General features: G+C 41.7%; 3 protein-coding genes and 1 long non-coding RNA gene across 4 annotated transcripts in view; 2 read left to right on the top strand and 2 right to left on the bottom strand.

The window, feature by feature from the left end:
• The window catches only part of LOC306647876 (insulin growth factor-like family member 4), a 467,977-nt gene extending 454,608 nt beyond the window's left edge, over positions 1-13,369 (top strand). Inside the window, exon 5 of the mRNA XM_079117456.1 lies at positions 13,277-13,369. Coding sequence (XP_078973582.1) covers positions 13,277-13,323 — 47 coding nt within the window. The 3' untranslated portion in view covers positions 13,324-13,369. The remainder of the gene's footprint in view (positions 1-13,276) is intronic.
• On the bottom strand, positions 2,551-4,574 carry LOC306647863 (recQ-mediated genome instability protein 1-like; the record flags this gene model as incomplete). The annotated part of the gene is given in 2 exon segments (XM_079117423.1): positions 2,551-3,072; positions 3,074-4,574. Coding segments are annotated over 2 exon segments (1,878 nt in total). The 5' UTR covers positions 4,430-4,574.
• On the top strand, positions 10,262-14,410 carry LOC306647878 (insulin growth factor-like family member 4). The gene is made up of 5 exons (XM_079117457.1): positions 10,262-10,353; positions 10,702-10,752; positions 10,835-11,094; positions 11,275-11,341; positions 13,418-14,410. The coding sequence occupies exons 1-4, from the start codon at positions 10,284-10,286 to the stop codon at positions 11,326-11,328; spliced, it is 435 nt and encodes a 144-aa protein (XP_078973583.1). The 5' UTR covers positions 10,262-10,283; the 3' UTR covers positions 11,329-11,341; positions 13,418-14,410.
• Positions 14,084-15,236, bottom strand: part of LOC306647892 — a 33,792-nt gene continuing 32,639 nt past the window's right edge. The window contains exon 2 of the long non-coding RNA XR_013760209.1: positions 14,084-14,429. This is a non-coding gene — a long non-coding RNA (uncharacterized lncRNA). The remainder of the gene's footprint in view (positions 14,430-15,236) is intronic.

The raw sequence follows: 15,236 nt of genomic DNA, 5'->3' as shown, positions 1-15,236 counted from the left end.
TGGGAAAACTGGAAATCCATATGCAATATAATGAAACTAAACCCCTATCTCTCACCCTGCACAAAACTCAACTCAAAATGGATCAAGGACCTCAGAATCAGACCAGAGACCCTTCACCTTATAGAAGAAAAAGTAGGTCCAAATCTTCAACATGCGAGCTTAGGATCAGACTTCTTTAACAGGGCTTCCATAGCCCAAGAAACAAAAGCAAGAATCAATAACTGGGAGAGATTCAAACTAAATAGCTTTCTCTCACCAAAGGAAACTATCAGCAATGTGAATAGACAACCTACAGAGTGGGAGAATATCTTTGCCACTCATACTTCAGATAGAGCACTAATTTCCAGAATATATAAAGAACTCAAAAAACTCTACACCAAGAATACAAACAACCCAGTCAATAAAAGGGTTAAGGAAATGAACAGACACTTCACAGAAGAAGATCTAAAAGCAATCAACAGATATATGAAAAATGTTCAATATCTCTAGTAATAAGAGAAATGCAAATCAAAACTCCCCTAAGATTCCATCTCACCCCAATTAGAATGACGATTATTGAGAATTCAAGCAACAACAGGTGTTGAAGAGGATGTGGGGACAGAGGTACACTCATACATTGCTGGTGGGGTTGCAAATTAGTGCAGCCACTCTGGAAAGCAGTGTGGAGATTCCTCAGAAAGCTTAGAATGGAACCGCCATTTGACCCAGCTATCCCACTACTTGGCCTATACCCAAAGGACTTAAAATCAGCATACTACAGAGATACAGCCACATCAATGTTCATAGCTGCTCAATTCACAATAGCCAGACTGTGGAACCAACCTAGATGTCCTTCAATTGATGAATGGATAAAGAAACTGTGGTATGTATATACAATGGAATATTACTCAGCCATAAAGAATAATAAAATTATGACATTTGCAGACAAATGGATGAAATTGGAGAATATCATGCTAAGTGAGTTAAGCCAATCTCAAAAAACCAAAGGACAAATGATCTTTCTGATAAGCGGATGATGACACATAATGGGGGGTCAGGGGGGCAAGAATGGACGAAGGAGGGACTGTATAGAGGGAAAAGAGGGGTGGGAGGGGTGGGGGAGAAGGAAAAAATAACAGAATGAATCAAACACCATTACCCTTTGTAAATGTATGATTACACAAATGGTATGCCTTATGTACAAACAGAGAAACAACATGTATCCTATTTGTTTACAATAAAAATAAATTTAACAAAATAACTGCAAGGACTTTATTTTGTGTTATGTGTATATTGTGTTGTCTGTCCATTTTGTGTCCAAAAATTGTGTACATGATATCATGAGTTACCTCACAAGTCTCCAGGTAGTCAAGTCTAAAAATGTTAATTAATATTAATCATTCGTTTCTAGAACTTTTCTCCAACAGAAAAGAGACCACAAATACTGTTCAATATAGCTACCTGATATCTTGGTTTTCACAGTAAAATAAGGATTTGACATGTGTAGGATTACTCAAATGTGTTTCTTGGAAACATCTAATTAATTTACAAGGTGTTTCCACTGGTCTCCTTTTGCAACAAACTGGACCTTCCTAGAGACTGGTGGCATATCTCTCCAGGCAGCTTGATTCTTCCATTTGTGGGTGGCTACCATGTCTCCGAGCACTGGCAGCAATAGCTGAATTAACTAAGGAAGCTGTAAAATTCACCCTACTCCAACAAATATCTGTGTTCTCCATCCATCAACTCCAGGACCTCTCAAGCCATAAATCCCTTCCACTCCTGAGCTGATCATGGATTCAAGAATTTCACCTCCTTTTTATACAAAACCTAACCATTACTCTCTGTTCTTCTCTCAATCCTCTAAATTTCTCCCACTGTCCCCACCTCCCTCAACTATCAGCCATTCCTGTCCACAGATGCTACAGGCCCTACAGTAACCTCATGAAGACTTCTTTGATTACCCACTTCCCTCACCCGAACTAACCATTTTTGTAGATGGCAGTGCTGTGCTGGGTACAGATGGACATAGAGCTGCTTACATAGTGGTCACCACCGCCTCAGTTCTGGAAGCCAGAAGGGACCACTTCCCAAAAGTCTGAACTCTTTGCTCTGATCGGGGCTCTAGTTCTATCCAAAGGTAAACTGGTTAACATCTACACAGATTAAGAATATACCTTCTTGATTGCTCACTCACATTCAGCTATTTGGAAGGAGCATGGATTTCTCACCACAAAGGGGTCACCAGATAGGAAAGAAAAACAGAAGGTTATAAGCATGGGAATATATTCAGTAGAAGGGAAAAGAAAAATTTCTGGGTAAGAATGTCTTTGTGTGATAAAATACTTGAGGATGTAAGTAAGCACTAAGAAAGTCTGTATGTAAGTAAAGGGCAAATTTCAACAAGTTTGCATGTAACTAAGTTGGTTTTATGTACTTGAGACAATCAGTTAAAGCTATTTAAGGTTTTCCTAAGCAGAATTATAAATACTAATGTACTGATATAAACCAAAGTTTAATCTATATGTTAAAATGACAAGGATTCCTTTTTTTTATATATATTTTGGTAAATTATTTATTCAACCTCTTCTTTAGGTTCTCAAGGTGTTCCATATTAACATCTTGTAATGCAAGTACCACTGCTCTACACAAGGAAGGATTAAATGAAATAGTCATCAGACAGCACAAATCTATTAGATCTCTTTGACATTTCTGCAAACCTTCTTGGAACTTTTGGTATTTAAGAGGATCCTTTTTTAACTGTTTCATTTCTGGTCCTGAAAATCCTATCAAACTAGTAAGTATTTCATCTACAAACTCTACATCTAGGTATGCAGTACCATCAGAAACCTTTGCAGTAATATTCCAAATGCCACCAGAACTTGAGAGATTTTCAGTTAAAGTTACAATAAATGCTCTGATTTTCACTGTAGTAACTTCCTTTGGTTTGTTAGCCATTGGAACAGACAAATAGATAAACGGTGGCGAATACAAATCCATGCCAGCAGAAAGATCAGAGCTAGTCTCTGATGATCTTAAAGAACAAGACTGTAAATGGAAACCATTTTCACTAGAAGTTTGTGAGGTTTTTTTTGGATACATCATTAACCAGCTCTCTATTTAATATTTTGTCATTTAAGGAATATTTATCTGAACTGTTGATGATTTGTTTTATTCTATAATCTGTCTCTGAATTTTTATCTTTACTTGTAAAATCATGGGCTAAGGGCACATTACAATGATCTGAAAAAACACTATTGTTTTGGTCTCTAGCAGATGGACAACCAAAACACCTATCTTCATGAGTCCTTTGTTCAGATAAATGTTCTCCATTCCATTTACTATTTTCTTGTTTGTAAATCAAAGAAAAATCATTCAGAGTATTAGGTTTATGTGAAAATCTCTCTATGCTTTTATCTTTGTTTCTGTTCAAAGTCAATGTCTGCAATTCTCTAGCTTCCATTTGTTCTTTCTGGACAGTTTCTTCTAAAAGCAAGGCCTCCTCCAATGAAAAGTCATCTAATTCCCCATCAGTGACATGCACAGATTGGTCTGGTGGTTTCTCCTCTGGTCTTGGAGAAACAAATCCTGGCTCAATATCTGATTGTCTTGTGGGAATAGTATTTGAGGAACTACCTGTGTTGAAACATCTTTCAAAGGAGGTGTCATTATTTGTTGCAAGTTCATCATTTTCATCAAGACTTGCCAAAAGTTCCTCATCAGAAGGTCCTAATGCAGGATCTAGAACATCTGTAACTCTGGGAATGCTCTGGTTTGAATTATTTGATATGACTGAAACAATGGGATCCGGTTCCCCAATTAATCTTACAAGTACTTTTTCTTGCGTATATTCTTCTAAAAGAGCATCTACTTCACCTCCTAACACCTTTTCATTTTCTGGTTTCAATAAGAGGACACCAAGATGGAAAGAAATGTTTCCATAAATCAAAATTTTTGTACCTGGAGGAAGATCACTATGAAGAGCAGGTACACACTGGTATTGCATTCCCTGTAGTTGTACAATTCCATCGGTTAGCTGCAGCATCAACATCCGTGAAGACTTTGCTTCCCAAGGTTTGGGGGTAACTTGTGTTTCAGCTGTAACTAGATCATTCATTGTATTCTTTCCTCTCAACTTCTGTATCTGGGAATATGCAGGCTGACTTACATCAACCAAGGAATTAATCTGTAGAGCATAAAATCCATTCAATTCTCCTTTTGGAAGTTCTAAAATGCCATCAGGTAAAAGAGGGTATTCCAAATCTCTCAGATCAGTAAGTAGCCATTGCTCGAACACTTGTTTGTTTATCTGTGCCTGACTCATAGTAACATTATTATTTTCTTCTTGGATCCAGTTAATACAAGCTTCCAGCCACATTAGAGGTACTTTAACATGCCATGTAGCTAATAGCCAGGTTTCAACTCTTGAAGCAATACCAGTTACACTCATTTCTTTTAAATAAGAGATACTATGTCTCTGTTACCTATTAAAAGATACTGCCAAATTGGATAAACCAAATCCAGTTGAATTCTTCATCTAAAACAATGTGAGACCTAAAACAAAACTGGGCGTTCCACCTTCCTGGTGCAACAGCAGATCCAAGGATTCCTTTAAAAACACTAATTTGCTCTTGACATTGTGTCTGTTTTATTCTTTATAAACTTCTCAAAATGACATTTAAGAGTGTGAATGGCAATAGTGGAAAATGGAACAAGAGTGACTGAGATTGGGGTCTCTGATGATCCCATGGCTGTGATATGCCTGGTGCCTGGGAGTGTTCCTGTGCAGGGGCACAAGATGCCTAACTGCCATGGCAGTACCCTCCCTGGGGAGGCTCTGTGCAGCTCTGACATTGATTTCAGGCACACAGCTGTTTGGCAGGAAGGAATTATTTTGCTAGATAACCATAGTGTTTCCTCAGCTCCCTTCTCTGGTTCCTGCCCACCTTACAGTAATTTGGACAGTGAACTTTCTTGAGAGCTACACAGAGCTCCTAATAATGCACTTTGCAGCTGTGAAAAAGTTATTTAGATGTCCTAGTCTCTGTAACTTTCATGAAAGTGAAGAATAATGCTTACATAGTCTTTATACTGATAATAAGACATATATAAATAAAGATTGCTGATGTAACTCTTTAGATATATGTTTCCATCAGAGAACAGAGCTCCATCTGATCCCAGCTTAATCCTCAAAATCTGTGTTTATAAAACTTTATTTTCTAATCCTTCTTTGCCCCTCACTGATATTGAGAATTTGGTAATGCTGGTCATGGCAAAAGAGGCAAAAATCAGTTTCAGAATTATAACATTTTACCTAAGTTTTGTGAAGAGCCCCACCTTACCTAAGATAAGGCTCTGCCTCAAACCCTGCTGCATGTAAGAATGGGTCCAAAGTAAGCCAGACTTTAACTTATTTAAAGTTGTGTTCAAAAGTTTGATGTTTGTTGTAAAGATTACTGTGATCTCAAACAGGGGCTATGATGAATAACTCAGCCAAAATTCAAGATAGCTGTTGCACAAATTGAATGTTTTACTGTTGGTGATTCCATTTTGTATTTTCCTTGTAAACTCTATAATTGTTGCCTGATTAATTTTTGCAGAAGTACTGCTTCAAGAGCAAAAACCATAAATTGACTTGAAATAGGAAGCCATCACCTAAAGGACAGATAATGTAGACCCCCAACTAGATAAAAAGGGGGTGAATAACTGTAAAGTCATAGACATTGAAATTAAAGCCCAGTACGCTTACTTTATGACTGGTGAGACTAACTTGCTGGATGGTTAAGATCAAACTTAGAAATTGAGATTAAATACAGAGGCCAAAGAAAACCAGTATTTGGCTCTTGCCCTGAGAGTTAGCCTTAATCCAGAGAACAAGAGAACTTCTCTAAGGAGCTTTGCAACTCTGCACCACACGACCTCCCAATTGGGGATATTGATGAGACCACTGGAGGATGAAAAGCCAATCAGTGCACCTGCTGCAGAGGAGGGCCATTGGAAAAAGGAGACATCCCTGATGCTTCCAAGGGAAGCCACCTCACCAAGGAAACCCTGCCTGATGGACAACACTAATGGAGCTAAGAAGCTGTTCTTAAGTTCCCTATGAGTGACCCTTGTGGGAATTCAGCTGACTCTTTACAGGCAGGAACAGGTCAATTTAACCAGCTTGGTCTTAAACACCTAGAAAAACAGTTAAAACTGAAATATAGACATTCTTGAGCATTTAAAAGAAACAATAGTTAAATGCAACCTAAGATGTACACTTGTGTTAGCCCCCCTAGGATAAATAAAGACTGGAAGCTACAAGAGAGATTTTTTAGGCAGATGTACCTGCAAATTATCAAGAGGAACTGTCAGAATCAGGAGTTTTTGGTCAGTTTCAGGCCTACAGATCCTCCTAAACTATGCAGGTAGGCTTAATCTATGCTTGCTAGTATGATTATCTAGCCCTAGGTCACAGAACTATAGAGATCTCTACTAAACACAGGTTATACCAACAAGAGGACTTGGTCATGCAGTCACTGCCACCCAAAAGCTGGAACAGAAACTCCAGAAGGCAGTAGAGGCATCTGCTGCCCCCCTGGCATCCCTACAAAGATGAATAACATTTATTGCTCAAGTTTCCTTGCAGAGCCGTCAAGCACTGGATCTGACAAAGGGAGAACATGCCTCTTCCTAAGAGAAGAATGTTGTTGCTGCACCAATGAAACCAATCTAATGGAAAAGCAACATCGAAACTCTCAGAGGTCTAAATGAAAGACTGAGGCAAGAAGAATCAAATGACCCCTGGCCAGGATGGCTGAACTCCACTCTTGTCACCTGGCTGACCACTACCCTTACTCCCCTATTTCTGATAGGATTTCTGCTAATGCTTGCTCCCTGTCTTCTGAGGTTTGCCTGGAACCACATGAGTGAGGTTGCCAGGGTGATATACAACCAGATGCTCCTACACTCTTATAGCCCCCTCCCCACTGTCCTAGAACTCGAACCTTTCTTTCCCCACAACACCCTCTAACATGCAGGAAGTAGCCGGATGGACTCAGGCGCCCTATAGCACCAAAAAGGTCAGGATGTTAAGTCAGAATTTGAGCGACTATTTGAGCGAGAGCAGAGCCACTGAGGCAGAGGGCAGTGAGCCAAAACCACAACCAATCAAACAGGCAGGAAAACTCCATTGACCCTTACCTCCACCTGTCACTCAGCAGGACCCCCCACCCATTCCAACCTATAAAGATCCTGGGCAGCTGGGGACACATGCAATTTTCTCTAGCTCCCTACCCTGACCTGTACCCCAGGAGCTGGGAATTTTGCCTGAGAGCCAAATTCCAATAAAGCTTGTTTCGGCCACTTTCTGTCTGATTTTATTTGGCCACTGAGCTTACAAATTCACCTGTTAATAGATATTTGTGTTGTGTTCCATTTGGCATTATTACCACTAAAACTCCCATGAACATTCTTGTGCTTTTTTGTGGGAACAAGTTTTTGTTTCACTGCGATGAATGTCCAGGACTGTGAGAGATGGGTCATGTGATGAGTGAAGGTTTCATTATAAGAAACTGCCAAACTCTTTCCCAGAGTGCTGGTTCCATTTCTCATTTCCACCACTATTGTAAAAAATGTTCTCTTTATACTTGGTGTGAGGTGGTAGTTCCTCGTGGTCTTATTTTTAGTCCTCTAAGGACTCAAGATGTTGAACACTTTTCAAGTATTTATTGCTACCTTTATCTCCTGTTTGGTTAGATGCTGCTCTTAGTTGTACTGAGTTGTTTGTTTTCTGTTTACTTTTGAGAACTTTTCAGATACTTGTAAACACTAGATGTGTACTTCCACATACATGCATGCTCAGCACAGAAATCCTATGTTAAATATGAGATGGACAAATATGATGCCAGCCCCAAAAAAATGAGTTTTGGCAGAATTCTTTTTAGCAATATCTGCTTGCTTTATTTATTTATTTATTTTTAAGTTTGAAAGTGTTCTGTCCTCTTCTTTTTTTTTTTTTTTTTTTTTTTTTTTTTTTTTTTTTTTTTTTTTTTTTTTTTTTCTTTTGAACCTGGGATCTCATGTATAGGAGGCAAATACTCTACAACTGAGCTACATCCCCAGCCTTCATTTTTATTTTGAGACAGGGTCTGGCAAAGTTGCTGAGGCTGTCTTAGAACTTGTGATCCTCCTGCCTCAGCCTCCTAAATAGCTGAGATTACTGGTGTGTGCCAACACTTCCAGGTTGCATTTTATATTTGGATCTATCCTGATATGAATTTTATATAAAGTGTGAGGTACACTTACAGATTATTTTGCCCCCTGGCATGGGCCACCTCTGTTCATTCTTATTTCTATTTCCCCTGAGTCTTCAAAATCATAACATAATGGGTTTAAAAAAAAAAAAAAGGAAGAAAGAAACCTCCTTTCAGTTCACGTTTGATTTCTGGCATCAGTCATAGGCGCTCCTCCACCCACATGTCCTCTACGTGTTTTATCAGACTCCTACCTGAGTATTTCATGGGGGTTGTACCTGGCAGAGTTTTTCAAATGTCAGTTTCCAGCTGTCCAAGCTAGGGTAGAGAATTTCTGAGTTTGGGGACTGACCTTGCATCTTTCTTCCACCCTCATTTCAGTGATCAGTTCCAGGAGCTTTTCTGTGGGTTTAGGACAATGACTCCCCTTGTTCCCTGGTGGTCCTGCATGTCTCCACCTGAGCCATGGTGTCAGGAGAGCTGCTGCATGGTCATTGTCTTCATCTCTTCTAAAGAGGCTGCCACAAGAGACCTCTGCTGGCCACCCACCAGCGGGTATGATGAGGTCTGGGGCTTTCCAGCTCAGCCCCTGAGGAGAAAGCGGCAGGCTGTGAAGTTGTGCAGCTGCAGCAGGTGTTCTTGGCCTGGCCACAGTCTCTGATTTTCTTGTTTCTCATTGATTTTTGTCCCCATTGATTGATTGTCATCTTGGGCAAGGGACATAGAGAGCTGGCATCTGTGGCTCACCTTGCTTTGTCTATGCAAGTAATAGAACTGTCTGATTCAAAAAAAAAAAAAAAGGCTTGCTTTTGTTGTTCTTTGTTTTTTTTTTTTTTGTTTTTTGTTTTTTGTTTTTTGTTTTTTTTTTCTGGAAGAATCTATCAGCCCTGATTCTTGCTTGACAGTAGGTTTCATGAGATTTTCAGATGTTTCAGTTATAGAGATTAATTCTTCTACTGATCACCTTAGTAGTTTCCTCCACAGTTTTGTTCACCCGGTATTTCTCTTTCATGGGGTCATGAATTTCTGGGTTGCTGCTCAAGTCATGAACGTAGCATCAAGTTAATTAGCTAAGATGGAAATGATCTTATTTTACTGAGCAGTTTTGTATAAACGAGTGTGTGGCAGTGGGATGAGGTGGTCTTCACAAGCAGCACTCCTGTTGGTGTGCAGGGCCCAGGAGACGGCATGGCAAGAACCTGACCCACACAGACACATATGCAAGAGGAGACGAGGGCGAGGCTGTATGCATGGCAGATAACTCAAGTACTGCACATCTGGTTTAGAGAGGAGGAGGAGGAACAGGGGTCTCCCTGATGTTACAAAGCCCTTCTGTGACTCTAAAGCTTCTGCCTGACCCCTCCTCCACCTTCCCAGCCTTTTCACTGTGACTCAGAGGAAGCCCCTGGAAATCAGGGTGGGGAGGGGCACACTGTCAGAACACTCCAGGTGACAGCTCAGCTCCTCACACACATAATACTCATCACATGTATAATAGTGGTGGTGACAATAAAATAATGGTATGAAACATGGATGGGGCATTTCTAGGACAAGGAATTTTACAAATAAAGGCACTGCCCTTCCCTCTGCTCAGGGAACCCCAGAGCTCTGTCCTATGACTCTATTCCTCTTTTGTTCTCCTGAGACTCTGTTCTTCCTCTAGCCCATGCTGAAACTCCATAATTCCTCCCTAATAACCGAAGAATTCTTCACATTTCCGGTGGGGAGGTAGACTTATATGAAGGACTGAGATGCCTTGAAACTTCCAGGGTGAGGAGGATGGGAAGCCTAGAAAAAGCCAGTAGTTGATGGGGGTTTGCACACAAAACTCAGGTTCCCCTCAGCGGCAATGAAAAAAGGGACACTTTCCAGGGTAGGATGTGGTAATCAGTTTGAAAACTGGTATGTGCTTTCATCTGTGAGTGTTTCCTACATGCAGATCCTTTGTGCCCAACCCTTCCCAGGAACAGCACTGCATCTGCAATAATATGAAATGGGAGGAGCCCCACTTCAGATTCCTCCCTAAGTGTTTCCATACACTTTATAAGCCACAGATTAAGGTCCCAGATGGTTGTGCTGCTGCTCTGCCTCCCTCTGCTCCACAGCCTAACCAGAACCATGCTGCTCAGAATCTTTGGTAAGGAGACTCCAAGTTAAGCCTGAGTGTTCTCACACCCCTTTGTCCCTCTGAACCTCAAACTCAGTTCTCTCTTCTGTATTCAGTTCTCAGTTTCCCACCTGGGGATCACCCCCACTGTCTTCCCTGACTTCCCTGCACCCATTCTGCTCACCTATAAATTTCAGAGGCTTCACTCTTCCCAGACCCCTCCCTGCATTTCCTCACTTGCCAGCACAGAGCCCAGGACCTAAAATCCACTCAGCCATTACCAGCAACCCAAGAAGCAGCTCAGTGACATCACCCTGGGACCCTTGAGCAGGACCTGGCTACACTCCCAGCCTCACTTTTGTTTCCCTCTATTCTCAGTTTCTGTCTTCATTGTTGGACTCCTGAGGTCAGACTCAGAGGGATTCACAGGTGAGGACAGGGGGTGAGGAGGTGCCACTGGTGGGGGGTCCTACACTGGCCCTTGGAGCCCACCCAGCTCTGACTCTTCCAGTTACTGGCCCATGGCTGTGCCAGCCAGCACCCAGGTGTGGGGACCAGACCTACAACCCCTTGGAGCAGTGCTGTGACAATGACACCATCCTGCCCCTGAATGCAACCCAGCTGTGTGTCCCCAACTGCATCTTCTATCCCTGCTTCCAGCACTGCTGCCTGGAGTCGCAGGGCTCTCAGAATCAGGCAGTGGTGACATTCAAGGTCCCAGGCATGAAGCCCGACTGCAGGTCCTCCCCCATCTCCAGGATTTGTGCCCAGGTAAGCCTGTGATCCAGCCCAGGCTGGGGGAGGGGCAGCAGGGGACAGAGCTTGGTTGCAGCCCCTGTTGAGACTCCATCTCCCATCCCTAAATAAGCATGTGACTCCCCCAATTCCCTCTGTCTCTTGTCCCTTCCTCTCACCCCTGTCTCTCTGCTGTCTCCCTTTCTCTTTATGCAGGAACACCACCCAACCAGCCCTTGGTCAGATCTGACTTCATCTAGACAAGCCTGAGGAGCAGAATCTGGTATCTAGTAATCAGCCATGCTGAGGTTTTTAATTATTGCTATGGTTTGAGTGAGTCCTCCAAGTTCATGTGGTAGAATGCTAATTTATTTTTGGGGGGGCACAGTGCTGGGGATTGAACCCAGGGTCTTAAGAGAATAAACTTCTTTCCTTATAAATTATTCAATCTAGGGCATTTTATTATAGCAACAGAAAACAGAACAAGACAACTATATCACTTCTTTTTAGCAGAACCAGGTCCTGGGGATTGAACTCAGGGGCACTCAAACACTGAACCACGTCTCCAGCCCTAGTTTTGCTTTTTATTTAGAGGCAGGGTCTCACTTTTCCTGAGGCTGGCTTTGAACTCACAATCCTCCTGCCTCAGCCTCCTGACCAGCTAGGATTACAAGGCATGCAACACTGGCCCACCCCTATATCACTTCTTACACCCTTAAATTTCCTATGAGATGAAAACAGAAAGCATGTGTTTTTGAAATGGTATTGACTTCATTATAGATGCTTTATTAAGCCACAAAATTCTAGTAACAAAACTTAATTTATTGAAACTTAATTATTCTTTTATTTTGTTTTTGGGAATTTCCACCTTGCTGTTGCTGTATAAAAGTACCAAATCAAAAAAAAAAAAAAAAAGTACCAAATCAGATATTGGGTTCATACAGGAAATTTTTTTCTTGGAGAGAGGGGTTTAATTAGTGAATTATCTACATCTTCAATTCAGGGTCCCCCAGAAAATCAATCCCATATCTACCTTAAAAGGAGAAGTTCCTGGAGATTTCCCATATGCTGGTCTTTGCAGCCTGTCTTAGTCTATTTTGTGCTGATACAACAAAATGCCTGAGACAGAGTACATTATAAAGAAAAGAGTATTTTAGCTAACAGTTTTGGAGGCCCAAAGTTCAAGATCAGGCAGCCCTATCTGCTCAGCCTTAGGTGAGGTCTTCTGGCTCACCATGGTGGATGACATCACAGATGGACCATATACTATAGTGGTTAGTGGTGTGTGCAGAAGAGAGAGGTAACATGGTGAGAGAGGAAGCAAGAGAGCAAGACAACAGAGCTGAACTTGGTTCAGGTAGCCAACCCAGTCCCATAATACCTGAGCTGCTCCTGCAAGACAGTCATTGATCCCTTCCCAGGATGTTTTCCCCATGGCCTAATCACCTCCAGGTAGACTACACCTCTTAAAGGTTCTACCATCCTCAGTACTTTTACACTGGAGACCAAGCCTCCAGTCCATGAAATTTTGGGGGGACAAATTGTACCCAAACCATAGCAGAGACCATCTAACACCTGTCAAGTCAACCACACAATCCTCAGGGAAGCCTCAACTCATCTGATAATTCGGGGGAAGAGCAAATTTCTCCCTAACAAGCCAATGGCATAGCATGCTGCAGCCTGGTAAAGGATTGGGGGATCCAGAAGGCTGGGATGGGCAGAGTCTAGCCCTTCTGACACCCATCCTGGGAAACTGGGGTTCCAACCTGAGCACAACTTTCCAGGATTCTCACTCTAATGTAGTGGGAATCTTGAGCTCTTGAGTCCAGGGAAAGTTCTCCTTTTCAAGGTTAGGGGGGTTTATGTTCTAGGGACCATTTGGAGAAGGTAGGCAGAGTACAGGGCCTTCTACATAATTTGCACAGCCTAGTGCAAAATGGGTGAGCTTAGTTCAAACAATTCAGGAAAAAGAGATAACATGATTACCTACATTTGAACATTATACAATCATTCATGTATTTAAACATCACACAGTAATATATATATATGTGTGTGTGTGTGTGTGTGTGTGTGTGTGTAATTTTATGTATTTATTTAAAATTTTAAAGATACTACATTGTTGAGGATTTCTCCTTTTAATTATTTCATTACTAATAAAACATAGTAGGGAAAGTTATGCTTCAATGGAGTAGACCATTTTTCCTGATCTTCCCGCTAGGTAAATCTAAAAGCCCTGACTACTATAACACAAAGATGAGACTGTGAATGGTGGAGTGAAAAAGGCAGACTGCAGTCCTCGGGTCCTCAGGTCCAAAGGACAAAGTGTTGGTGAGTAACTGGACTTTGTTTTACATCATAGGTCCAAGACTCAGAACTGAAGACATCAACAACCCAGAAAGAGTAATGGAAGAACACCAACAAGGCGTGTCCAAAAGTTCTCCCTCTAGCCAAAGGACCAGGACAAGGGAAGTCTAACAAGACATGCAATTTTTGGACAATAATGTCTTTACTCCAGCCAAACTTCAGCAAAGGTCAGTGGAAAACCTTTCAACTCACCTGCCGGCAAGAAGTTACTCCAAATCCCCTTGTCTTCATCCATATTTCTGTTACTATAGCAACATCCCTGAGGCTTTTAATGTATAAAGAAAAGAGGCTCATGTGGCTCACAGTTCTGGAGGCTTGAGGTCATGGCACCAGCCTCTGCTTGCCTCTAGTGTAAGCCTCATGGTGCATCACAATGACAGGAGGGCATGTGACAGGAGAGACCACAGCCTAGACAGGAAACCAAAGCACAGCTGGGTTCCCACGAGAACTACATCCACCCCTTCCAAAGGCACACCCCAATAATCCAGGGACCTCCCACTAGGCCCCATTGCCATGTCCTACACTGCCAAACTCACAGTGCCAGTGAGGGATGATGGGAGATTAGAAAAGAAAGACTCACAGAGACTGTAAAAATAAATAGCTGGGATCAAGTGGAGTGCTGCTCTCTGGTGGAGAAGCAGATGTAAAGACTCACGACAGCAATCTTTATTTATATATGTCTCATTATCAGGTTAAAGACTATGCAACCATTATTCTTTGTACTCAGGAAAGTTACAGAAACTAGAAACATCTATACAGCTTTTACATAGTTGCAGTGTGCAATGTTAGGAGCTTTTTGTAGAGCTCAAGGGGGTCCATAGTTTAAAGTTACTGTTAAGAAGGCAAGCTCAGGAAAAGCAGAGCTGGTGAAATGTTGTGGTTGTCTAGCTTGAGAATTCTTCTATCCCTGGGAGCTGTGTGCCTGAGATCAAGGTCGAAGCTGATAAGGTTCTTGGGCAGAGCCTCTTTGGGCAGAGTGTTAACACAGCAGCTGAGCATCCTGTGCCCTGTGTTGAACATTCCCAAGTAGCAGATACACCACAGCCATGAGGTCATCAGAGACCCCCAATCTCAGGCACTGCTCTCCACACCCCACCTCCTAAAGGTTCCACCACCTCTTAACAGTCTTACACTGAGGACCAAGTTTTCAACCCCTGAGCCCTTGGAAGGCAAATCACATTCAAACCACAGCACCTGCATGGATGCTGTCAGAGAAGAACAGGGGTGGGCTGGGAAAGACATTCTGTCAGGCAGTGACAAGGCTTCCCTCCACCGATTTATCTGCTGTAAAAATATTTAATTCATGTTATATCTTGGATTATAAATTTCTCTTAAAAATTATAAAAATTTTATAATTAAATTATTTTTTATAAAAAATATAAACTTTTTTGTACTAGGGAGTGAATTCAGGGGCACTTAACTAGTGAGTAACATCCCCAGCCCTTTTTTGGAATTTTATTTAGAGACAGGGTCTCACTGAGTTACTTAGGTCCTTGCTAAGTTGCTGAGGCTGGTTTTAAACTCACGATTCTCCTGCCTCAGCCTCCCAAAATGCTGGGATTGCAGGCATGTGCCATTAATTACAGTAAAATTTTTTGGAATTATAATTTTTTTTCTTTTTTTTTTTTTTTCCTTGTATTAGGTATTTAACCCATGGGCACTTAAGCACTGAGCCACATCCCCAATCCATTACTTTTTTGTTTTGTTTTGTTTTGTTTTGTCTTGTCTTTTGTTTTGTTTGTTTGTTTGACTTTGATACAGGATCTTGCTATATTTCTGGCTTTGATCCTCCTGCCTCAGGCTCCTGAGCTGCT

The sequence above is a fragment of the Sciurus vulgaris genome (assembly GCF_902686455.1).
Source record: "Sciurus vulgaris genome assembly, chromosome: 17".
NCBI classification, from domain to species: Eukaryota; Metazoa; Chordata; class Mammalia; order Rodentia; family Sciuridae; genus Sciurus; species Sciurus vulgaris.
The sequence above is the reverse complement of the archived record's forward strand: the minus strand, read 5'-3'. Positions and strand labels throughout refer to the sequence as shown.

Coding starts and splice junctions, on each gene's coding strand:
- LOC306647878 (XM_079117457.1), top strand. CDS start 10,284: ATGGTTGTGCTGCTGCTCTGCCTCCCTCTGCTCCACAGCCTAACCAGA. Junction 10,354..10,701: donor CATGCTGCTCAGAATCTTTG/GTAAGGAGACTC, acceptor CTCTATTCTCAG/TTTCTGTCTTCATTGTTGGA. Junction 11,095..11,274: donor TCTCCAGGATTTGTGCCCAG/GTAAGCCTGTGA, acceptor CTCTTTATGCAG/GAACACCACCCAACCAGCCC.